General features: G+C 44.7%; 1 protein-coding gene across 8 annotated transcripts in view; it reads right to left on the bottom strand.

The window, feature by feature from the left end:
* The window catches only part of MAP4K4 (mitogen-activated protein kinase kinase kinase kinase 4), a 163,189-nt gene that overhangs the window by 72,044 nt on the left and 66,544 nt on the right, over positions 1-24,601 (bottom strand). For all 8 annotated transcript variants that reach the window (XM_076359720.1, XM_076359713.1, XM_076359744.1 and 5 more), the window contains exon 3: positions 14,169-14,225. In XM_076359720.1, coding sequence (XP_076215835.1) covers positions 14,169-14,225 — 57 coding nt within the window. The remainder of the gene's footprint in view (positions 1-14,168; positions 14,226-24,601) is intronic.

The following is a 24,601-nucleotide window of genomic DNA, read 5'->3' as shown; positions in this document are numbered from 1 at the left end:
GGCTGGCATGAATTAAAAAGCAAGGGGCAGGGGGTGCAGAATAGGAAAAGGAAGAACAGGGAGGCTATTATAAAGATAGCAAAACATAATTTAAGGAAAAAAAAGGAAGTTCTAAGGTTGTGGGTGCCTTTTTTTTTTTTTTTTTTTTTTTTTTTGCCAACTCTCCCCAAATCGGCTCCATCTGTAGTCTCCGAGCATCTGGGGGTTTCTGCCAAAGTGATCAGTAGCAAAGAGCTAGCATTTGTCTTTGAATCGCAGCCATTATGTGCTCCAGAGTTCCCACACCACGGAGAGAAATCGGAGGCGTTCGCAATTCTCCCTGGGCTAACGCCGAGCCGCCAATCCAAAGCACAAGGGATGACGGCAGTGCATGTGCGCTGCTGCATATAAAGGCAAGGCACTGTGGAAAAAAAGGACATTGCTGCTTTTCATGACCTATAAAACTTCCTCACTGAAAGCAGGCTTGGCTGAGGGCAACTCTCCAACTCATTGGCAAACCTCTTCAAAGCAAGACATCCAGCTAAGGTTGTCTTTCAGACAATACAGCCCTTATTCCCTCACGCTTTTGGTTCGTGAGTAGACACTTTTCCCCAGGAGCCGTAGCGCATACAGCCGTGCAACAGTCACAACCCAGTTTTGGCCACCTCTCCCCAGCGCTGACACTGCGGCAGTGGCCTGGAGAGCGGGCATGTTCCCACGCACACCGACAAGCTGCACATCCTCTTCCCTTCGGGGAAGTGGAGGACCCCGCAAAACCCTTTATCTGCTGTTAGCTGCACACCAGCCCTACTCGCCCCACACCTGGAGGGCCGGGTAAGTCCCTGTTTTACCATTCACCTTGAATGATGATTAAAAACAGTAGGTTAAAAAGGAAAAAAAATTAATGATGAAAAAAGTTCTCTGAATGGAAGATGCAAAAAACCACTGAACACCAGTAAGCTCCTACTAGCATAACTCAAAAGTCTCTGTGATGTTGCTGTGTACCAGGTTTCAGAAGAAACTTCTGGCTCTTGACATCATGTGGAAGGGAAGCAGGTTTCTTGTTCTGAAGCCCTCTAGTGATGGCCAAAAGCACAGCAGTCACACAAGTGCTCGCTTGAGTGCAACCAGGAGGAAAAATTTAGACAAACCCTTGCACAAGAGATACTGCTCATCAGCCACGCCAGCTCAAGATAGCCATGTCTCAAGGAGCACCTAACAGCTCGTGGAGCCTTGCTAAGCAGAGTGTGAGACTGTTTATCCACACTCTAAGTAGCTATTTGTCCCCCAAAGGCTGATAAATATAGGTATTTTGTGAACAATCATGGACAGGCATCAAAAACCCAAAACAGGCATCAATCCACCATGAATTGTTCTTAATTAAGACCCAGAAAAAAAAAGTGTGGAAAATTCACAAGAATGTAGGCTTGATACTAAATGTCTTCCCCCCCCCGATCTCAAACACTGAAATCCAACTTTTTGATCTATATTGTGCCTTAGCAATAGGCACAATCTCTGCTGTCCACCGAATACACAGCTCCTGAACAAGAGTTTCCACAACTATATTCATCCCATGCATTATCGAGCTGCAGAGAAGACCAGTAGCAGAAACATCTTCATTTTTTTTCTAAGAAAAATTCCTATTAACTGCCAGCCAGTCTTCATCCCCCTCTGGATCCAGCACTGCCTCAGGAATGATACTGTGTCAGAAGATCTTTCCTATGAAACTACAACACTCTGCCCAAACACACTGATTTGCATTCTTCTGCTTTATCAACCAGCTGTATGAAATTCACCTATTACAGAACTAGCTATATATTTTTTATATCTCAAAGAGGCAAATCATTAGATGCATCATATGCAACAATGTTAAAATGAGCATTGTTTCCCACAGTAAAGTCTACTCTAACACCTTATATATCTTAAGACCACTTTATCGCCAAAGAAACTGCTGATTTAAATCATACCTAACTAATATCTGGAGGAAGAAAGAGCGATAGCCAGTGAATTAGTAATGGTACCACACAAGCATACACAGCAAGGGCAGGCTGGGCTTTTGATTCTGGACTTCACTTAAAGCAAACAGATGTCATGCAGAGGTAGATCTACTTTGGCTACCTGGATTAGCACACTAAAGTGTTGTTTTCTTTTGCCATTCACTAACCAAAGCACCATTAAACTCAGGATTAACAAGGTTCTTTCCCTGCAAATACGGGGCATGGACCAAAATGGGGTTCACCTAAGCCAGTCTCCCACGGGTCACCAGATCAGAGGCAGCTGGCATCACACATCCTCAGCACAGGTTTTTTGGCTCCACCACTGGAACTGAGCTTGCCACCCAGCAATTATTTGCTCTGACATTATCCTGAACACTGGAATTCAGAATCACAATAAGTGTTATGGAAATGATCCAAAGCAGAAAGTGAAGTAATTTCTGAGGCAAGCAAACAGACTAAAAATAGGCTGCTGCACAGTGGAAAGAATCAGAGGGTGGGGGAATCCCTGCAGAAGACCTTTACACTCTGTTCTTTATTCCTAAATCTGCAGGTGTGGAGCACTACAAACAGCCCCTCAGTGGCCGTCGCAGGTGGCCGAGGAAGATGCGGCCAGGCTGTCGGAAAGGCATCGCAGCTGGCTTTCCTCCCGGGTTCAGGCTGCAAAGGGATGGCTGCGGGGGTGCGGTTCCCCAGGCAGCCTCACGGCTGTAACCCTGAGGAGATGCTGCTTACGCTGCTGCTGCCGGCCAGCTCCCGGCCGTCGTCTCTCCCACTCCCTGCTCTGCCTCGACCCCACTCTCACCCACCCCACAGCCAGCTTTTGCTGGGGCGAAAACAGTAGAAAGCTAATCTGTATTAAAAAAAAAAAAAAAAAAAAAAGAAAATACTTCTTTGCCAGTGGAGCTCTCTGTAGGATGGGACCAGATAGATGCTGGTACAAGGGAAGCTGGGAAAGGGGGAAAGAGAGGCACGGCTGCCCCTGCAGTAGCAGCCAGACATCAAATTGGCTTTGCTGTATTGTAAAACCACATCTCGAGGGAGACGTAAATAGAAAATGGGGAAAACCCATAGACACCTATGTCAGGAGGAAGCACTGCTATCACAACAGGATGCCATCCGAACACTTACAAATAGAAAATGTAACTGTTCCTCCTTTCTTTCCTACCAGTGGGAGAAATCCTTTCCTAAATTTACACGTGTGTTTGTTTACATTTGTAGGCATGGGAAAGAGAGTGAGTTTGCATTTACGTGCAGATCCATCCATTTTTACAAGAACAGTGCAAACTCTTAACAATTTGTGTTGCAAATCAAGACTAGGCTAGGTACATTTCCCAAACTCTTTCAACCAGAATTGAGGAGCATCAGCAATTCTGAAATACGAACCAACTTCACCCTCAGGGACCCGAATTTGAACGGAGACTTTTTTGCTGACACAGACCCCTCTGATCTATAAATCAGTGCAGCTCTATCATTTTATAATTGACTCAAGGCTTTACATTTAAACAAATTGTTGCAAAGTGGTGTAGCAAGAGAGATAAAAAGAAAAATTCAGAGTGAAAAATGACTGACATTTATAGAAACAGGTTTGTCTCACAGGCTCAAAGAGAGGAAACACCAGTAAATGCTAGAGAAAAGGCTGCTGAGGTAAAACACGCAAGAGACAAATAAAACCCTCCTTAATGGTGCTGCCTTTGCATCACTGTTTCCACAGCAGTGACTCACGGCTGCCTGGCCGCCCGCAGCCCCGGCTGGGAGGACAGGTTAGCACAGGGCGAGCCAAGCAGCCAGCCAGCCATCGGGATGCTCGCTCTCCCTGTTGCCTGTGGTCTCTTTGCCCAATTACATTTCCATTCGGTAAGATATTCCACATAAGAAACCAATTTTCAGGAACCACGGACACTCTCCTTTCTTGGTCTCGCACACAGAGCCAAGGTGCTTTGCCAGGCCGGTAACAGTTATCTGAAGGTCCGTGGGCTGCTCCATTTACACTAGGATTTCCACTTACTTTTCCACTAACTCTAGAAGCAAACAGTAAAATTCAGTTCAAGAAGAAGGAGCTACAGCAGAAAATATCCCTGCTTTAGTGAAACACTGCAGAAACACCTCATACATCAACCGACATGCAAAAAAACTGAAAGTTCATTTCTGAAACTGACCTCTCCACTAGGCAGAGAGAAAAACATCTGTGAAGGCCCCCATCATCCTGCAAAACTAGGTGCAAAAGAGAGCAGGCTGTTGAACTCTCACCATGCCTTTTGCACCAGTGATGTGCTGGGTAAAGAAACTACCATTTTACCTGGTGAACATGAGGCAAAACACAACAGCAATGTGCTCTCCACACAGGAACAGTAGCTGCTTCTGCAGCTAACTCGCTCACTTCTCGCAGACACCCCTTTCAGATCAAAACGTTTGAAAAATAAAGCCTGACATGAAGAAAATCAACAAGGAATCATCAGAACAAAAAGATGCCTCCTTGGCCAGACTCCCACCGTTCTATTCCTGCTTGAAGCAGGGTCTTACTAAGACAGCAAGGACAGACAGGAGAGCAAAACTAAACCGTGTGTTTATTATGAAGCACCAATTTTTGCAATGTAATGACAACGCCTTTGCACTTTTATTTAGCAGTAGAAAATGTTCTCCACCAGAGAGGCTACGCAAAGCACGCTCAGTGGGCTTTAATCCCTTTCAGATTAAACCTATCTAGAGGAATGTACACAGGCCCCTTGTTGGAAAGGACTTGAGATGTTTCTAGGCTCATGAGACAAACAGCATCTTCTCCTACATTGATCAACTGAACTAGTTTGCACAGCGTCTTCATGGCTCTTTTAACACTTAGCTCAGCTGTGTGCTTCTCATTGCATATTTATGGTCAGGCATAGGGGGAGAAGAACACTTTCCTGTTAGGCACAAGGCGAGCGTTCATCGTGGTTACAAGTCAGCTTAGAGTACAATGAATTCCCAGGTCCTTGCACATTAGCACTTGCTGCCATAATCTCTAGTTTTAGGAGCTGGGCTTTAAGACTGTATTTTAGCCAACAACTCCCTACACAATCACTCAAACTGCACCTTGCAAAAGGAGCACTGTTGAGGGACTTACAGCAAACATTTTTGTCTCGTTAAATGTTGGAGAATAACTGCTATTTTATATTTATATATACACATACGCACATGTTAAGAAAGAGGGGGAAAGAGATCACGCAGGATAATCTCAAATGTACAATACTATTTGTGGACCCGTAAACTAAAGAAAGAACCAGAGGGAGATTTTAAAATGCTTAAAAGTAGTTTGCATGTGCTACCCTGCACACAGTCTTATAGCTGCAGCACTCACTTGAAAGCCAAGCATCGGAACTTTTTCTTTTTTTTTTTTTTTTTAAAAAAAGTAATCTATCTCCTCCTCCTGGTTTACTGCAAAACAGTGGCCAGCTGACTGATAACGGACAGTGGCTAAGGTCTGCCTACCATTCCCAAAGCAGAGGCTATAAATTTCAGCCTCTTTCTTCTCCGCACAGCCTGCCAGTTTTCACATAACTTGTCAGGACTTCGTATCTTTGGAATTTCTCCTCCTCATTAAACTTGGCCGAAGTTGGCCAGCAGATCCAAAAGGTATTTGGTGGAGAAGAAGGCAGGACACACGCACTATCACCGAGAAGCCTCACTTCCTTAGGAAGTCAAGATAAAAATATGGAATGTCGCAGCAAAAACAGGAGGAGCCCATAGGCAGGTGTGGTTTATGAAACTACAATTAAACACAGTCAAGAAAGATTACATTTCAAGCAGATATATCCCCTTTAATATAAACAGCAAATTAATTCTCCTGTCTTTGATCCTAATGCCCAAGCCAGATTTTAAAGTGCACCTCTGAAAGACAGCAGCTCACAGTGGACCTGGGATCAATCTCTTGCTTGCCTATTCAGGCAGAAGGAATATGCCACAGACCTGGGTTCAGCCTAGATACTTGTTAAAATGAAAGCACAATGCTCTGTCACAGTCCTCATTGGTTTTACTCTGCCCAAACTGGCAAGAGCACACATGCTCTAACACTGTATTGACAGGGTTGCCTTGTTTTCCTTGAGTAGACAATACGGCTGATTCACCAGGGGTAAATTAAGCTGTGCTGTGTGTCTGACAGAAATGATACAAAATGCAGCCCCGTACTTTTTGCTATTATCTGCACACAAAACATTTCTGTTTCCCATTAGAACTCAAATCTCCTCAGACAGCTCGAACAAACTGAGCTCAGCACTCGGGAAGGCAGCGGCGAAATGCCCATGTCGAGGCCACCTGCACGAACTCTTCCCTCGGCTCGGAAGAAATGTTCCATCACTAGAACTTGCACAGGCTATTATTGCTCAAATTCATGTCAGTGCAGGTATGACCGGTAGGTTAAATATCACAGTTGTGAAAGAATTCGCATGCTACCCACACTGAGCCTTCACCACTGCTAATATTAAGGTCCAGATTTCCCTAACATAGACAGATGCTAGCAGTCATTCATATACATATGAAATCACGTTGTCATTAGTGACTTCCTTGTCAACGTTAACAGCAGGTCTCCAGATGACTGCAGGTACCAAGCCTAAGGACTGAAGAAAAATAGGCACAGGATTATGGTTAAATGCATGAGTATTGCCCACTTGGACTGATAAACAGTGCCCAAAAGCTGGAATTCAAGCACCTGTCCTACTCATTACAACAATGGTAACAGACGTCAGTAGCTCACGTAGATGACTTATCCTTTCCTTCTGAGTGTGTCAATGCAGTTGCACCATCAGACCAAAGGAAAGAAATTTTTAAAGAAAAAGTCCAGACTTGTCCAAAGAGCTCAAGACTTGCAGAGAAATCTTAACACGTAATCCTGCCCTTCCACCAGTGGAAGTCAGCTGTAGCCTACACAGCCTTCTAGTTTCCATTATGCTCCAGTACTAAACATGTGCTCTCACATACTGACGAGCAGCAACAGATCTCAGTGCCACAGCTGAGGACTATATCCTGAGCATCATCTGTTGTGCTACAGCAGAGCATTATCTGGTTCTCTTACAGCCAGGTAGGCAAAATTTTAAAGCTGTCTCCCTAAAACAAGGAGATTCTTCTGCGCTCCAAACTACAGCAAAGTTCCCTTTACGTGGCCATAAATTCAGTTTGTGTAATCTGAACTACATTACAACTTACAGAGCACTGGTGAAACGTTTTCTGCTAGACAGGACAAAATCCTTGCACATCAGACCTGTCATAAGCATACAGATGAGGAGAAGGCAGAGGCAACACAGCTTTCTTTTCACTTTCTTAACAGTGATCCACGATCAACCTTGAGTATGAAGCCATCTCCTGGCCTCAGCTGAAAAGCCATGCAACAGGAATACTACTAAACAAGCACCACGAAGCCTTCACAGTCAAAGCTCTTTTGTTGTTGACAGATAATAGATGCTGGTGAGGCAGCAATGGTGCCCTCAAGGACCTTCATGGCAAAAGGAAAACATCTGTTTCTTCCAGCCTTGAAACAGTCAGGTTGCAAAACAAGCATGTTAAAATATATAGAGCGGTATACCCGCAAGGACAGCTGACGATAGGCTGTGCATGCAGTCTTCCACTCAGGTGGAAATCCTGCATTAAGAAGAAACCGTATGCTGAAAAAAGCAGATAGAGAAACAAACATGCAGGAATGTTTTACACCTTTTCCTCTCTCCGTTGCCAATTTTTCCCCCAACCACACAGTATCAGTGCAAATTGCTCTTTGCTGGGACACAGCAACGCAGAGCCTTTGTGCTCGATACCAGCTCTCTCTAGTCAATCCATGTTGCGTATCATTTCCCAAGCTGCTTGATAACAGCCACGGCTTTCTGCCCCGACCTCAAGCTGCATGTGGAGCTCCCTGTTCAACCTCCCTCTTGCAGCCGCACCAAACCTGACATCCTCCCCTTCCCAAATAAGCCTCTCCAGCTCGACAGTCTTGCTAACCACGCCAGGACTCAGATGAAAAGAGTGAAAGTTTCCCCTTTATCCAAACTGGTGCCAGCACTGCTCCAGGAAAGTTTCTTGGATCACGTCCAAAAATCACAGATCTGACTCAAGCACGGTGTCAGATGTATTTGCCTTGCTGGGAGATAAAGTCACTGCTCCTTGTATGACTGTAAGGACAAAAGGCTCTCCAGAGTTAAATGTCGCTCTCCTCTGTTAGGACTATGAGCTGGCAGGCTAAGCACTGCTCTGCCACCCAAGGACAGGGGTGTTGCAACATGTCTGACACCGTGAGACCCCCTGCAAGGCCCTATGCACAGCCCTCACCCTGAAGACGGGCAGGACCACCTCTGCCCGACCTGAACAGGGGTCTCACAAAAAAACAGGCAGTACAGAGCTGACAGGGGCTGCAGCAGAGCCCGGTCCCACACAGATGTCAGCCAGCACCGCAGACCCTGCCAGCACTGCAGGGCTGAGCCTCCCGGCATCAGAGCTGTGGTAAAGCACGGCGAAGAAATGTGCCAAGCTGCTGGGCGAGAGCATGCAGCAGAGGTAGGTGCGGGATCTCAAGCTAAGGAGGGAAACAGTCAATTATACAAATGCTCTGCAGCTCAAAAAAGGCTGCCCTGCTGGCTGCAAGACTATTGTAGCTCTTTTTGACCTCCTCCCAAACCAGACATTACAGCTCAAGGGACCACTCTGTCCAGCTCTGTTCTCCTCTGAACTGTAATAGGAAGTTCCCAGCAGCCTTTTTTTTTGCCTTTTTTTTTTTACCTAATCCCTGGAAGAGATCAGAGGTTAATCAGCTTCAAGAGACTGGACAGCAGGGCTGTCCACATTGTAAATACCTTTCCTATTTATTCCTTTTCCACAGAACCATTCTTTGTTTTGCCAGGTAACTGTTTAACCAAAGACTACAAAATTTTGTACAGACTAGTAGTAAGCAACCTCACATTTGAGGGACAAGCAAGCAGGGTGCCAGTACTCCCTATGGGAACAATCTGGATTTTTAGGTCCCTGATCCATTTTCCCCAATTCATATCAAGAGGAAGGGACATGGCAAAGGCTTTTGGTAACTCTACCGGCTTCAGGTTTGCTTTGACTAACTTTGCAGTAAGTACAGCCATAGACTGGTATATAAGTACTTTATCAGGCAGCTGCACTAAGCCAGGTAAAGCCAGGTAAAACAGTGCATTCATGTCTCCACACTAAAAGGCCAGCCCATATTCAGCTTCTCCAGGCTGGCTTGACCCCGTTCTGTTGCACAGTGCCGTGCGGATCTGCATTTCCCAGTCTTCTAGAGTGTGGCATCACATTTTTAGTTTTTTTTCCCTCCAAGCAGATCAAAATCCACAGACCGTCTTTGGGTTTTCATGAAAAAAACCCACGCATAAAAGTTAGGGCAAACTTTTAGTGTTTATTATTTTTGTTTTCCCCTCATTTTGTCTGCCTGCATGTGTGGGAACAGACACACGTTTTTATTTATCTGCAGTCTTTCTGTAGACGGCTTTTGGGATGTCTTACGGACGATGGATAGATCATCCACATGATCACAGTTTATAACACCACGTAGGCCATAAGATATAGACTCACAGAATCAAAGCGATTTGCCTACTGCAACAGAAAAAAGCAGTCAGCAGAGTCGGGAAGATGGCAATGAATAATGTGGGTAACCTTTCCTGTCTAAGTACGGGAGATGTGCCACGTCTCTGCAGGCCTGGAGGTTTTGGTTTGGGGTTGTTAATTTTTCTGCAGAGCATGTACAGAAAGGGCAAGACAGGCAAGCGCTAAAAGCAATCCAGCTTCTTTCATAAATCAGCAGGATACAGTATCCAGTTGTTTACTTAGCATAATTTTACACAGACTAGACTGGACAAGTCATGAAACACTGGGCACAAGAGCTGAGAAATGCTGCTATTAAAAAGGCATGCGGAAAACTTTCCCAAGGGATGCCAAGAGTGTGTGTGGGAAGAGGTAGGAGGAAGAAGCAGCAGCGTCAGGGGTTATAACAAACAGAAAAGAAGCGATTGTGTTTTTCCCTCAAAATCAGTTACTAAACCTTTCAAAGAGAAAAACATCGCTGGAAGGGGAACACAGGACTAACACTGGAAACAACTGTGCAGCTGCAAAGAAAGCCTCCAAAAGAGTTAAGCAGAGTCAAGCCATCTGTTTAGGGTGTAATGCAAGTTAACAGCTTAGATGCAGGCAGATTTGCCAAGTAAGGTTTGCTAAGGTTTTAAATGTTATTTGCTTCACAAGAAAATGGATTCTTCTAACTAAACAATGACTGCCAAATCTTACAGCGTACTTGTGTTGCATCTGATAACATCAGTCATGGCTCACTTGGTATGCTACAGTGCTGCACACCAGTAAGCAGCAAGGAGCTCATGGAAACCTAACAGCACGGTCAGTGAGTGGAAGGGGTCAACATGGACTGAACACCACCTTCTCCAAAACAATGCCCCAAAAGGAAGAGAGACCCTACAATACAAAGATTAAAGACAGACTACAGGAATCTCTCAAATAATGCCTCCCCCTACAACACGCGTGCAGCCTGAGATTCATCCTACATATGTACATTTTGGAAAATAATTTTTAAAGTGTGTATACGCTGATAGTTCGTATTGTTCCCCTTTTACGGTCATTGGGCTCATTCCAACAACAGAATAGCTTTCAGTGGATGAGGACTGGTGGGTTTTTGTTTTTATTTGCTCTACGCTCCAGTGAAATTTTTTCACCCTACATGTGCTTGCTCTAGCTTCACCCTCAGAAAGTGAAAATAGGACCTACATATGCACCATTCTGTAGGAAGACTTATAAATCTTTACATCTTACAGATCCTTTAGTGCTTGCTTTAGTGCTGTAGATCTAAAGATCTATAAAGATCCATACAGTCTTCTAAGTCTTTTCTTAATTTGTTTAGAGAGGAGGAAAGTGGAAGAGACGGGCAAGTTTTATGCACATCAACACCCCCCCAACGTTTCAGGCAGCAGTACTAACGCATAATATATTCAAAGATCAAGCTGATATCTTCAGCCCACCTCCTCTTTTCTCATCCTTACCACCATTCTTTTCAAAATTAAAATCTGAAGAGAAAACCACAAGAAAAGCTGAGAAGGATGAAGAGCATTTCCACAGCACCATGTACATTACAGAGCCGTAATGCTTCTTCCAACGTCTCTAGTTGGAGGTTGTACTACCTTGTTTTCTTCATGCCAACCAAAACTTTTTAAGGAAAGCCTTCACTCTGACTTAGACATCCCTCCTGTTCGGGTGATCAAAGCTTTGCAGCCCAGAACTGATGTAACCTCGCTGATCCTGAGCAACGTGTGAATTGCAGAATTGGGGCCTTGAAAACTGAAAATTTGGGGTGTGCCCACAGAGCGTGCCAAGACATTAGGCTTTCTAATTTGTTAAGCATTTGGCAAAGCAAGCACTGGATCAGAGGTATCCCAGAAGAAAGAAAGTCAGTCTTGTGTCTGCTCTCAATGCAGGTTAGACAAAATAATCCTCCACGGCACTGCTTGTATTTAAGCAGAAAGGCGTAACACTGCCAGTAAAACATGCACAGAGGCACAAATCACCTAGAGCTTCAGTAGCTGCTCATCAAAAAAAATCCCAATTTCAGTTTTGTGGAAATTTCCACTCAAGCCTCTTTCCCCATGGGCATGGACACAGTTAGTGTTACCATTAGCCTACAAGAGCAGTTCATCTAACTGTAGCTCTTGAAGCAGGTGGAGAAGGTAAATTTGAGGCTGTGGTTCCTTCAGCATTTCTTTCAGGGCAGTGCTGAGGGTAGCAGTCACTGCCCCCTCTGTCCCTACGTTCTCTCCTCCCACCGTCCCCGTAAGCTGTGGTGAGCTAAAACCAGGATGGAGCTGCACAGTCCACCAGCAAAAGGAGGTGTTCATGAAGCCATCCCTTGAGGAACTGAAGCCATGGCTTGATGATATGGCCATCTCTGGCAGCAATGTCAATTTGAGCTACTGCCCCTTCTCCCCCACAGCCATCAGCAGCTCTTTTCCAATCTCATGCCACCTTCTTCATAGCGACGGCACAACTGTTTGTAATGTCATGTGCTAAACTAGATCAACGAACCGATTCAGGTTATAAATAGCTGGGGGAAAGAGAGGAGTGAGGGTATTTTTAACCTCGAACCAGGTCCTGTTCACTGATCCAGGTCACCATCTGGCCCCGGGGCAGTTGTGCCGGCACAAGTGTTGGGAGACAGGCGAGGAACCAGCAAGCAAGAGTGGACGGGTATATCCTACAGCCACATGTGCCACTGAGAAAACGGTACATGCAATGGCATCACCCATGCCTGGTGTTAGCAACAGTATCATCCACGCCTGGTGTTAAAAAGTGGAGCTGACTTAGCACGACTTGGAAGAATTTACACCACATTTTTAGCCTAGCCTCCGCAGGCTCATTACTTTGAAGTAAAAACACATGAGCTCCACTGGGAGGAATGACAACACTTTTAAGCTGCATGGGGCTAACGTCTCCGAACTCCTCCCTGTGACTGCCCTTCATCCCCTAAAAAAGCATGAGCTTGTGAGATAAAAGATAGACAGTGCCAATATACAACTAGTGTTTCAAAACCAGCCAAAAATTACAGAAAGTTTCAAAATACAAGCCATCTCCCGCAACATGAGCTCAGCCATACTACAGACAGCATTTTTCAATTGTTTTCCTTTTGCTGTGCAACCTCTCCATTACAACTGTTAGTGATTAATATATGCTATTAAAAACAGAGGGAGTGTGCAGTACAGCCAGTCTTAACGTTATGGAAGAAGCCTTTGTCATGCACAGTCCAGCAAGCTGTCCTGTGTAAAACCACTGCACAAATGGAAATGTTTGCTGTGCAAAGAACATTCACTGCATGTCGACGCACCTTTGTTCTTCTCTGGTTTGTCTGCTTGTTAACTGCAGCAAAATAGCACTGCCTCCTCACGAAGGCAGCCTTTAAAAATCTCCAGCTGAAAATTGATTTTTATCAGGCCATCTTCCAAAGCAAGAATGTCTAGCTCTTGGCAGACACAACAGCTTAAGTTAGAGAGCTGCAGTCACACTGCCCATCGATCACAAGGAGATTTAGAGATATGACTGAAGTCCTATCAGTTGACCTAACCCTGCCTTCTTGTTTTCCTCCCTCTCCTGCCTGTTTACCCATTACACCCCAGCCACTTGCCTAGGAGCTTGTGTCCAAGGCCATTTTTACTTGTTGGTGCCTATACACACACCAAAATATAAAACATTGCAGCAACACCCTTGCAGGAGTTTTTCTTAATATAACCAGCTTGCCAAAGACTCCCTGCTTTGTACAATGCACACGCGTTAATATAATTTTTCCCCTATATTTTTCACCTATATAAGATCGAGGAGTTCAGAAAAATAAGATGCTTGGTTTGAAGAGGCACAACCTCTCATAGTGCCATATCATTCAATGATCTCATTCGATTTTAAATCTGAAGCTGTTGTGTTAATTTGCGGATGTAACTCTATAAAACACAAATGGAATCAACAGGGAAAAACCCATGCTTTTCCTGATCTGTTTTGAAGACTTAATTTAAACCGATTGCTTTTTGAACAGCATAAACTGCAAGATATCTAAGGATTTAAATATGGGCATATATTTTTTATTTCTTTGGCTGGGTTAATTTCCCATCTAAAGCTCCACAGTAAATCCCCCTGGGTCAGTTACAACTACTACTTTACACTGCTGAATTCTGCCAGCAATCTGCTCATCGTTCCTGCAGATGTTTCTACTTCCAGGCTTCTGGGAACTTCATTGGACCCATTTCCTTTGAATAAACTTATACCCTTTTTAGGCTGCAAATGTACCAGGGAGACTACTGTCCTCTACGTCAAGCAGCCTCCTCACCTTCTTTTTAGGTAAAAGCAAGATGCTACATTTAAGAGAAAAACGTGGGAAGCAGGGAATGTGGCTTTTTTCCCCTCTCCTGAGAAATTTCTGAAAAGGGTGTGCTGTGCATGCTCATACGTCCTGGGACCAGCCAAAGCAATTTGTGAAGGCCAGAGGCCCTGCACACAAGCACACAGAAATCTCGTAAAGGGCAGATGGGCTCGAGAGGTCAGGTCCTGCAAACAGAAAGCAAACATTCACATGCAAAGACCATGCCCTTCAACATAAATACAAGGTAAGCCATATGCCATCTCTCATTATTAAATTTTACCCATATTGCTAATGAAGCAGAACGTTCCTCTACTCACCTCTGTAACGTCCATGACTTTGATGGCTGCCAGCTGACCCGTTTTGACATGCCGACCCTGAAGAAGAGAGAGAACCATCAGCACCAGCGTCTCACCCATCCCTTCAGCATACACAGAGCAAAACATTTGGACGACAGCTCCAGACACTGGTTTTACCCAACTGTGCTGGACCCTTCTCTTCTGATACTTCATATGAAAAACAACAAATACTCTAGGTGACTAAAAAAAAAAAAAGTTTCTTTTAAAAATATTCTTACACAAATCTTAGAACCCATTTCTTTTTCTTCACATTAAAAGGATGATTATCAAGATTAAGCACAGACAGATTACATTCACAGCTTCCCTTCTGTTTACTTTAGCAAAGTTCATAGTCGGCAATAATAGTTTATTAACATGCCAGAATAGTTAAACTCCACGTATTGCATATTTTATTTCTATGCACCAGTGCCTGGTACCTGGGTGATATTTTACTGGGTAAATGCAAGCACACTTTGGGGGTTGCAAAAGGACATTTCTCTTTGTTTTGGTCTTCACTAGTAAAAAAAAGTGAGCTTTGTTCAAGTCATGCATCAGACCTGCAATAGCTCTCTTCATCTGTCTCACAATAGCTAGACAAGAACAAGACGTCGTCTCCCTTCAGCTACACTACCATAAGGGTACAGTTTCTCAGTACAGCTGGAGCTGAATTAACAGATCCCAGCTCCTGCAGCGGGGAGCTCCTACCCTTCCTTCCCCTGCCTCCCTCCAGCCTCCTGTCACATATTTCTCCCAGGAGCACTAAGCTCGTTCTGGCACTCATCGGATCATATGATAAGCTGATTGAGATCACTAAAATGGCAGAAAGTTAACACAGAAGAAGCAAACTGCGGGCTGGGGCGGGGGATTGCAGATCAGGATATTAAACTGGTTTACTCTGCAGTCAGAGCAGAGCCAGAGCTGGCAGGAGGCGGATCGCACGGCTGGAGGCAGGCAGCACGACGGGCCCCTCCAGCCGTGGAGGGCTGTAACTCGCCTCAGCTGACTTCTGACAAAACCCCTTTTTTCCCCAGTATATTTTTACAGGAGGTGGGGCTGTATCAATGAGCTGTTCTATATTTTTTTTCTAAATAGGCACTTAGAAATGGTTCTAGTATTAGCGTTTTCCAGCTCTCCGCTTAACACCCAGCAGTCTGCCCCGAGACTTCCCGTCAAACAGCCTGGTCTCCTAATGCCTTCCCAAGCATCATCCCCAAAGGCTCTCCTCGGAATCAGTCAAGCTCTCCAGCAAGAGGTATGCCCTCTACACTTCTTCACTTTTATCACAAATAATGACAAAAAACACAATAAAACATTTTACTAAAGTCGCAGTTCCTTTACCTTTCTCCTCACCAATTTCTAAGTTTCCCAGGCAGAAACCTATACATAGCACCCACTATAGCAGATGGACATCAATAGTGCATTTTTTTCCTGGACTAACTTCTTAACCTCTTTATAGATTCTTTTGAGACTGGCACCCCAGAACTGAAGCACCCCAAACCACTAGTCTCTTTGGAGAAATCTTGACCCCTTCACACCCTACGATGTCCTCCATGGAGGTAATGGCCAGGCGTTGCTGGTGCATTAGAAAGGACTCCGATGAAATGCTGCGGAATTCACAGCCTCCACTTTCTTTTACAACTTGTATTGTGCTGTGCTCTCCCCTTAGTAACCAATCCACATGCCTTCTATAAATAAATTACTGTACTTAGGCTTCTGCCGGCTCTGTAAACTCTCTTTATTACATGAGTTTCTTTTTACAGCTTGGTCTCAAGCTGGTTTGGATTTTGAAACAAAGTTAGTGTCGTAACATGCGAGCAACGGCCAAGACTGACCTCACCTCGACCTCACTACTTCTTGAACCAAAGCCTTTCAGCAAGCCCTGGAGAGATGCAACTCCAATTTCCCACCCTGGACCTCTACCTGTGGTCTTCTCCTCAAGACTTACCATCCCACCAAGGGAAGAGGGGAAAATCTTTTACACCGAGGTGGAAAAATGTCTCCTCTCAGCTCTGCCCCTATTTTCCACGGTTCTGTGGAAAGAACTAAAAGGCCCAAGGATGTGGGGAAGCACAGTTTGAGGTATGAAAAGAATATGCTAAAGATAAGAGAGGAACAAGGACATCTCAGAGGAAAAAAGCTCACGACACTAAGAAGGACTGAGGAAGAAGAAACTTTAAAAAACAGTGAAATACGGTTCACCAATCATTCTGCAGCAAAGCAGGGAGGCTAAAATGGTGGCAGAACATACTCCAAGAAGAAAAAGTGGCACACACAAGAGCAAAGCAGCAAGACATCCATGGGATGCCACATATTTTATGGGAAGTTTGCTCTATTTGTCTTTTTTAAATCTACAAACTACTGGTGGGCTTGCTATTTCCAGAGAGAAGCCTGAAATTTCCCAGGGCTCAGTTTCACAGCTTTTCTCAAGATGCCGTTCCTCCCTGTGAGACTGGCCCACTAGGGATGACTAACGTGCACCAGCCCAGCTGTGCTTCCCCTGCACCTTTACAGGATCCTGCAGGTGCCTCCACTAGTCCCTATCAAAAGCTGGGCCGCGACAGCTACAGCAGAGCACAGCGATTGCTCGTGGTTCGTTTCGCTGTTTCTGCAGCGGGGATGGGAAAAGCTTCTCCATAACCCTCCTAAGGGACTGGAAAGCAAGGGAACTGCAGACTGTGGGAAGTGTGGGCTGCTCGGTATCCCAGGCCAAATTTAAACCCTGGTCATTTCAGAGTATTGTTAAAATTACTCCAAATACCCTTTTCATAATGTATGGAGCACTCATATTCTAAGCATCTACAACATGGAGGGGGGGGGGTGCGTGACATTGATTTATATGAGAGAAGTAGAAGGACATTTTGAAGCCACATTCTTTTCATTAAAAACATTCTTAGAGGGAGGGGAAAAGCAAACATTACAAGCACAACATATAAGCAGAGTTTTTGTTTGTTTGTTTATCTGCTTAACAGCTCTGTTCAAGAACAGACTTGTCAAACTATTAGCATGCTGGTATAATTTTGCTTGCAACATGAAAAGGCTAAGCATTCCTGTTTCGGAAACTGATCTTCAGATTTTCATAGCCAGCTTTTGCTTTGGAAAAATTTGTCTGCATTAATAATAATAATAATAATAATAATAATAATAATAATAATAATAATAATATCGCAAAGTGGTTGAATGCAACAGAAGAAGTGCAGAAGTCATAGATGGGAGAAACCCTCTGAACTCAATCTCCTGGATTAAAATTTATTCAACTCCCAGGGCACTTCATAAACGTGGTAACCATTAAGGCCACATCCAGACACCATCTCAGCAACACCACCGGCTAACACTCCAGCGGGACAGCATTTTTCTTGCAGGAGGAGGCCCCATTTTTAGTGCTGTCTGGAGTCATGGTCCCTTGGGGCATCCCAGGCTCCCCCATCCCCTGGGCACAGGGCGCGCGGAGGTTCTTGCAGCTTTGTTTCTCCCAGCAAATTGCCGGCAATTACTATCCCAGTATCTGAAAGACGCCACGAGATTGCAAAACGCGACCCATGCTAACTGAAAACAGCAGTTTCTTAAAATATCGCTAGATACCAAATATCAGAGGCTGGGGATCACAGGATAACTGTCCCCTGGCCAGAAAGTGAAGTACGGATATGAAATATGCAACGAAGATGACAGCAACCTAGATGCATCTTGTTAAGCGTAAGATGACTGTCTCCAGAGCCAACGGACTGAGGAGGCTGCAGAGGTTGTGCTGCATAGCAGCAACAGGTAGCAGAGGCTACATCATCCCAGGAGCGAGAGTTTGCCCCTTACTACGTCTCGGGGAGGGGGCCACGACAAAATGTCAGCACTGTCAGCTGAGCCTGGCTCCCACCCCCACGGAAAAGAGCCCACCAACACATTTCCTTCATTTAGACCACATTAAGATGTTTATCGACCAAAATTTCCAAACTCCTTGTCATTTCTTACACATCCTCCCCACCTTTCTTTCCCTCTTTTCATGAGGGAAGTTCATACTAAAGCACTTGTTTATCCTCCCAAGGAAGTAATGTAAGAATATTTTTAAGACCACTACTGCACCATTCTATTTTTAAATGGCCTGTTAGGATGAGCAAGTCAATGGAGTTGAGCCTGCTGACCCCACATCTTGTCCCGTTTCTTTTCATGCAGATGACAGAAAGTTCATTTACATATGGAGGGTTTTAAAATACAGCTCTTCTCATCAACACAGCAACACTGCAGCATTTAACTGGATCTTAAACTGAATCCACTACTTAAGCATATTCCCAGTCATGTCTGATAGCAATATGCTGTTTATTTCTCATCTCAGTGGGCTTTATGCATGTTGAAAAGCAGAGGGGACAAGGGGAATCCTTGGTAGACTGCCAAGATCTGCAGAACATTATAAATTTCAAGCCTACCCACACTCTCCAAGTCAGTTAATACACCTACTTCTTGCCTCTTTCTTCCTCTGCACTCATTATTACTGTAAAATTTTTGTTTTGGAAAGGTTCAAAGGCAAGTGGTGTTATGTGCTGTTTTTCGTGGTGCTTTTTTTCCCCCTAAGATGCCTTAATGTTTTCAAAGAACTATGCAAATTAAATGCAAAAGAAATCCTATCAGCTCATTTACCTCCTACCCGCTCCTAATTATCCAAGATATGTATTCCACAGTAACGCGACTCTCCTACTAACACAGTTTCCGGCCTGTGCATTAATGTGCCTTTTGGGGGGACTGTACCTGGAAGCTTGCTCCCCAGCTAAATGGCATGGAAGTAGAATATGGGGCACCATCACACATTAAGGAAAGAAGGCAGCACGCGTTGACTCATGACTTGCAAGCTTGGATTATCCTGTGCACTGTACAAAATTAAGTCTTTGGAAAACTTCTCCAACCTCCCAGTATCCTATGCTGACAGTTGTGGAAAGAAGAGCAACTAAGTTGGAAAAAAATCTACTAATTCACATTTCAGTTGCTACAACGTACACAGAAGCAGCAGGCTAGATTTAAACACGCTATCAAGTGAAAACTCACCACAGTACCACCTCTTAGTAGTGCTGTACAATGCCCCCATGCCAAAATTAACTTTTCAATTTGCTTCTCATTTAGTTGACTCTAAATTCCTACCAGCCTGAGGCAATAGGCCATGGAGCAATACTCTGCTATTAGGTTGCACACACCACTGCAATAAATGATACCTTATTATTCCAATCCATGTCTACCATCAGCTCTTTTTGTCACTCACCAACACAGAAAGTTGCAGACCAACCAACTTTGCTTTGCGAATACTTGGGACTCTTTACAAGACGTTTCTTCCCACTCCCCGGAAAGACTAGGTTTACCCTGTGAAACGCGATGGGAGTAACGCTTGTGGAGAAAACAGAACATGCGTTTTTGACAGGCAAAAAGACAGAATGGCACGAAGTGAAAGCAACTTCCCCAGTTAAAAACAAATAATAAAATATAAAATGTTCTTAAGCAAAAGGTCTACTAGTTGCATTCGTAGCCAAAATAATGCTGTTCCTACTGATACAGCGTTCTGTAAGCTGAATAATCATAGGCTCCAGCAACGGAGATAAACATTATCCCTTTTTTACAAATTTATCTGGCATGGAAGCTCCTTCTAGAATAAAAATCAGCAAACAACCTCAGTACAAAAGCCTGGCAAATCACTGCAGAAATGCATGAGAAGAAAAAAAGGCCAATATCAATGTTCTTTCTTCCTGTTAGATGATGTCTAAACCCAAACCAACCAGAAGCTATTAAAGACTCCCACTGTTTAAGTCAAAGACAGGACAAGGTTCTGTGTTTTCCCTCTGTTTAACTCTTGACATCAAATGCCTGGAAAGCAAAACAGAAAACAACATACTCTCTATCCTGCTTTAGATATCCACAGGATCACTAGCTGTCTATTGAAGAAATAATCATGACAATTTACTCATGCATAGTACTGCATTCTGGGAAGTATGAAAGACGCACAGTTATTATCAGTCCTGTACTTCCAGGGACAGAGTGTAAAGATGTTACCCGCTAGTAAGGAAAAAGAGAGTCCTATGCACTGATTTTTCACTTCGATTGCTAGTTCTGTGGTAGTTTCCCACTCCAAAAAAATCCCACTCCAAAAGATGCTGGATATACATTACCCAGAGGCATTTCCTTCTCCCAAACAGCTCATTGCCTAAATAGGAAAAAGGAAAGAAAAGAAAAAAAAAAAGATAGTGGGAAAACCATGGCAGAGAGCCACAATCAAACTTTCCCAGGATCACAACAGGTCAACGGCAGAGCTCAGAGTTACAATGCATCTCTGCTTACTCTCAGCACCCCGGCTGCTGGATCAAGCTTTGCTGCTCTGTAGGTGACCACCCAGAGCTTCCTGCCCCAGATTTGATGCTTCTTCTACAGGGACACTTCAGCTAACCAGCTTGAGGCCCCAGCCTGGAAAAGCCATCCTCAAGGTCATCGTCCCATCCTTCCAGCCACCACCAGGCTATGTCCAGATCTAATGACCTTCACTAAACACACTATCACCTGTTTTCTCTTATAATGGAGTCCCCACCCTCAGCCCTCTCCAAAAAGAGAAGAGCTGCCTCTAACCTTATTATTGCTTGTACTTCTTTCTGGTTTTAAACTTACCTAGGTAACTCAGTTGGGACATTACTGAAAGACATAAAAAAAACCCCTCAAACTAAAACAAAAGAAAGGAATGAAACCAGAGTAGAGGCATACCTCCTACACGGACACAGTTGGCTCAGAGTACATTTGGCTTCCTCTGGAACCATCAGCTAAGATCTGCTGTGTCCAGCTCTCATTCAAATCAGTTCTTCACCCTACCTTAACGGCTTTACCAGTCACTAAATCCACCCCTCGTAACACTGATTTGTCTCTTCGGACCCCCTGCAACACTCTCTTTTATGCAGAACAATTTCTTTCTGGCAACTATCATTAAAAACAAGCCAGATGGAGAACATCAAGAGAAGAATTTAGACCAAAATGGTAAAACATGTGCTTGTAGATACAAAATTACATGGGCTACAGATACAGATGATTTCTCATTTTACACCTCAGCAGCCACTTTCATCACCAAAAACTCTCTGTTGGATCTCAGCCACCGACTGAAGGAGAGGCAGGCCCGGTTTGGTGGCATGGCCATAGCAAGTCCCTGCAGCAGGGCCAGCGTTAGTCAGGTTGAAGGGGACCACCGCAGGTCCCAGAGCAAGCCCTGTGCTCGCCAGGTGCCACCCCACCATCACAACCACCTGGTGCCACTTCAGAGAGACATGGTGCACCATGCACTGCTTCTACCTCAGACCAAGCGCAGCCCAAACTGACCCACCAGGGTCTCTGCGTGAGCGGACGGGGGCTTCAAAACAACGCAGGCGCCTCCTTAGCTGAGCGATACGGCAGATAAAGGGAGGCAGAGTCTCCAGATCGCTTCTCCAGAGTGACATCGAAATAAGGCTGGATGAAAAGAGCTGCAGAGCTGCAAGCAGCTCCGTAACCAACATCAACCAAGAAACAGGCGACGGCCACCCCAGGCAGTGAGGGGACAGTGTCCCTCACGGGGCGGCACCCAGCAGGCACAGACAGCATGCATTTGGCTACGCCGCTTCAGGGGCCTGGCTGCCCGAGGCATCGTCCCGCAACGTCCACCAGCCTCCCTCCCAGCAAGCACCGGGAGGGGTATTAAATAGAAATCAACTTCTTTAATTTCGGGTACGCTAAACAGATGGGCAAATTATTTCGGAAGATTCAAAACCTCATTGTAAATATAAAAGACGTGGTGGGAAGGGAAAGGATGGGAAAAGGGAGAACGATTGGCTCCACTGCTTTTATTTCCCTTTTTAATACATTTTGGGGTTTGCTGTTGTTGATTCAGCCCGCTGGACAAGGAGGAGCCCAACGTACGCACTGCCACATTCGGCCAACCCCTCCGAGAGTCCCGCTTTTTGTCTAGCTGCACCATAAGATGCTAACACACACACACACCGTGTGGGGAGGATCTGAAGCTATCGTTGGACAGCTTAATATTAATGGGGGGCAAGGGGAAGGAGAACTGTTTTCATTTATACCATCCCAGTGGAACAATACAGCCAAGCAGAGCAGGGAAGCCAGGCTGAGTAATGAGTTTTAGTTCAACATGGTTAAAATGAAAGATTTCACATCTTCAACCTTTAAAAAATTCCAGAACATTAGCAGTAAGGGAGAAAAGTTAATGAACTCCTAAATATACATTTTTTTATATATACATTAAAAAAAAAATTAAATTCCAATCCAACTGTCAATACTCCTCCAGTGCTACAACACACAACAAAGAAGGGCTGGAACTGTGTGGTTTAGGGCTTTTCGCTTTTCTTACTGAGGGCAGACACTGCTTCGCATCTCTTTATTTAGCCATTACAAACATCATCAGTGTCACTTCCAGTTAGTCACATCTCCTCGCCATTATGGACTAGGGAGCTATAATTTACTAGGCAGCAACTGCTGAAACTAAAATGCATCTTCTAGGGCACCAGATATGCTGGGGGAGTACTACAAGAGAAGGCATTCTTCAAAAGAACGGGGACCATGTTTTATACTGTGACCCCATACGTAAGAGCAAATTAAGAAATATTTTACCAACTTGTTTGCAAGATGCAAAACACACACTTAGCCTAAAGTTATATGTATTTTAATTAAACAAGGACTTGCACCAGAAGGCTCTTTCCAGCATTTTTATCTTCTGATACCCTGCCAAGTACATCTGTGATTCTAAAGCAAAAAAAAAAAAAAAAAAAAAAGAAAAAAAAAAAAGCACCTTGTCCTTGAGAAACTGGCACGTGGCCAGCGAGTGATCTGTAAACAGCTTTGTGTCCACACAAACTATTTTCAAATACTCAGGCAGTATTTTCAGACCTCAAACTACTTCTGCTTCGTCAGCACGGGAGCCTGACTCAGAAATCCAAGCCTGTACTAACAACCCTTTCTGTACCAGACTTGCCAACAACAAAACCCCAACCTCAGAGGTCGCTGGGCCCTTTATTTATTTATTTAGCAAAAGGAGGACCAAAATGAACACAATTTCCTCTCGGTTGCTACCTGGGTAGTATTTAAGTTGCATTCCCAAAGCCTGTGGCCACTGTGTTTATTATTTGAAAGGGCCACACGACAGAAAAGCCATTATGCAACATACTCGGTTGCAGGTTAATCCACGGAAAAGAACGGCATTCATTAAGGAAATGGAGCCTGCCCATTCTCCAATTATTACTTTTTACCAAGTGCTCAAGAACACACCAAGTGCCTCACAAAAACGAGTCAAAACACGTTCACCGCTCTTAAATAACACGCTACGGGCCTTCGCAGACCATGTTGTGGCAAACAAAAAGGGAAAGAAATTCCCCAGGAGGGCTTGTAAAGCAAGCCCACGGTGCTGCTGCCATTGCAGTTGGTCCCCACCTGCCCTGCAGTACACTCAGGGTACAAATATAACACAGATTAAGCAAAAGTTATTTCAGTGCAAAAGGATTTGTGAGATTTTAGTCCCCAACACACACGCCTTCTGTAACTGTAGGTAGGATATACACTGCAGACTTTTTTTTTTTTTTTTTTTTTTTTTTTAGTATTTCTAGTAACAATTGCACTTGGGGGAAAAAAAAAACCTCTTTTCTCATGACACTACACAAAAGTATTATTCGTCTCACGATCCAACACCAGCTATTCCTGCAGACCACAAGTCACTACTCTGGAGCAGAACTGTCATTAGATGGAATATAAAAATTGTTAGTCGGAAAGGCCAAGCTTTTGGTTATAAATCGTTCAGCAAACTGGAACAAATAGGACAACTCGGTATTGCCCTGGACTGCAAAAGAGGAGTAAGGACCAAAATTCACCTTTCAAGGACGACTAATACATTTTGTAATCACTTATAGCCAGGCAGCCTATCTCAGCATCACCATCCACCCAACCTCTCTAACGCTGCACCGCTTCCCAGGCAGCAAAGAGGAAAGAAGAAAGGGGTGGTGGGCGCCTCAACCCCAAACAACCCCCCCAAGCACGAGCAGCAAGGCCATGCCTCTGGCCCCACAAGTGTCCCGGCAGCCTTGCTCACATCGGGGGGAGATGCAGTGGGGATGCAGCGTGAGCCCGGACAGGGTCCCGTCTTGCTGAGGGCAGCTGCACGACATAAAGGAAGCAGGCAACGGGCCAGCCCTCCCAATGACTACAGCAGGCTGACCATCTCCTGGCCCATCAGCTCATCTCCCCTAAATATAGATATGGAAATGGAGCCTGTAAACAGTTCGGGCTGAAGTCCCAGCCCTTGGCAAACCAAAAAAAACTGCTCCAGCAATCATTCGGCCCCGACTCAGGAGCGCCCTACACACCCAAAGTTTCCATCCTTGGCTGGGTGTTTTCCAAAGAGGCAGTTGTGAAAGATCCCACGTATCTGC

Source organism: Aptenodytes patagonicus, chromosome 1, assembly GCF_965638725.1.
Source record: "Aptenodytes patagonicus chromosome 1, bAptPat1.pri.cur, whole genome shotgun sequence".
NCBI lineage: Eukaryota > Metazoa > Chordata > Aves > Sphenisciformes > Spheniscidae > Aptenodytes > Aptenodytes patagonicus.
This window is presented reverse-complemented; position numbering and strand designations above follow the sequence as displayed.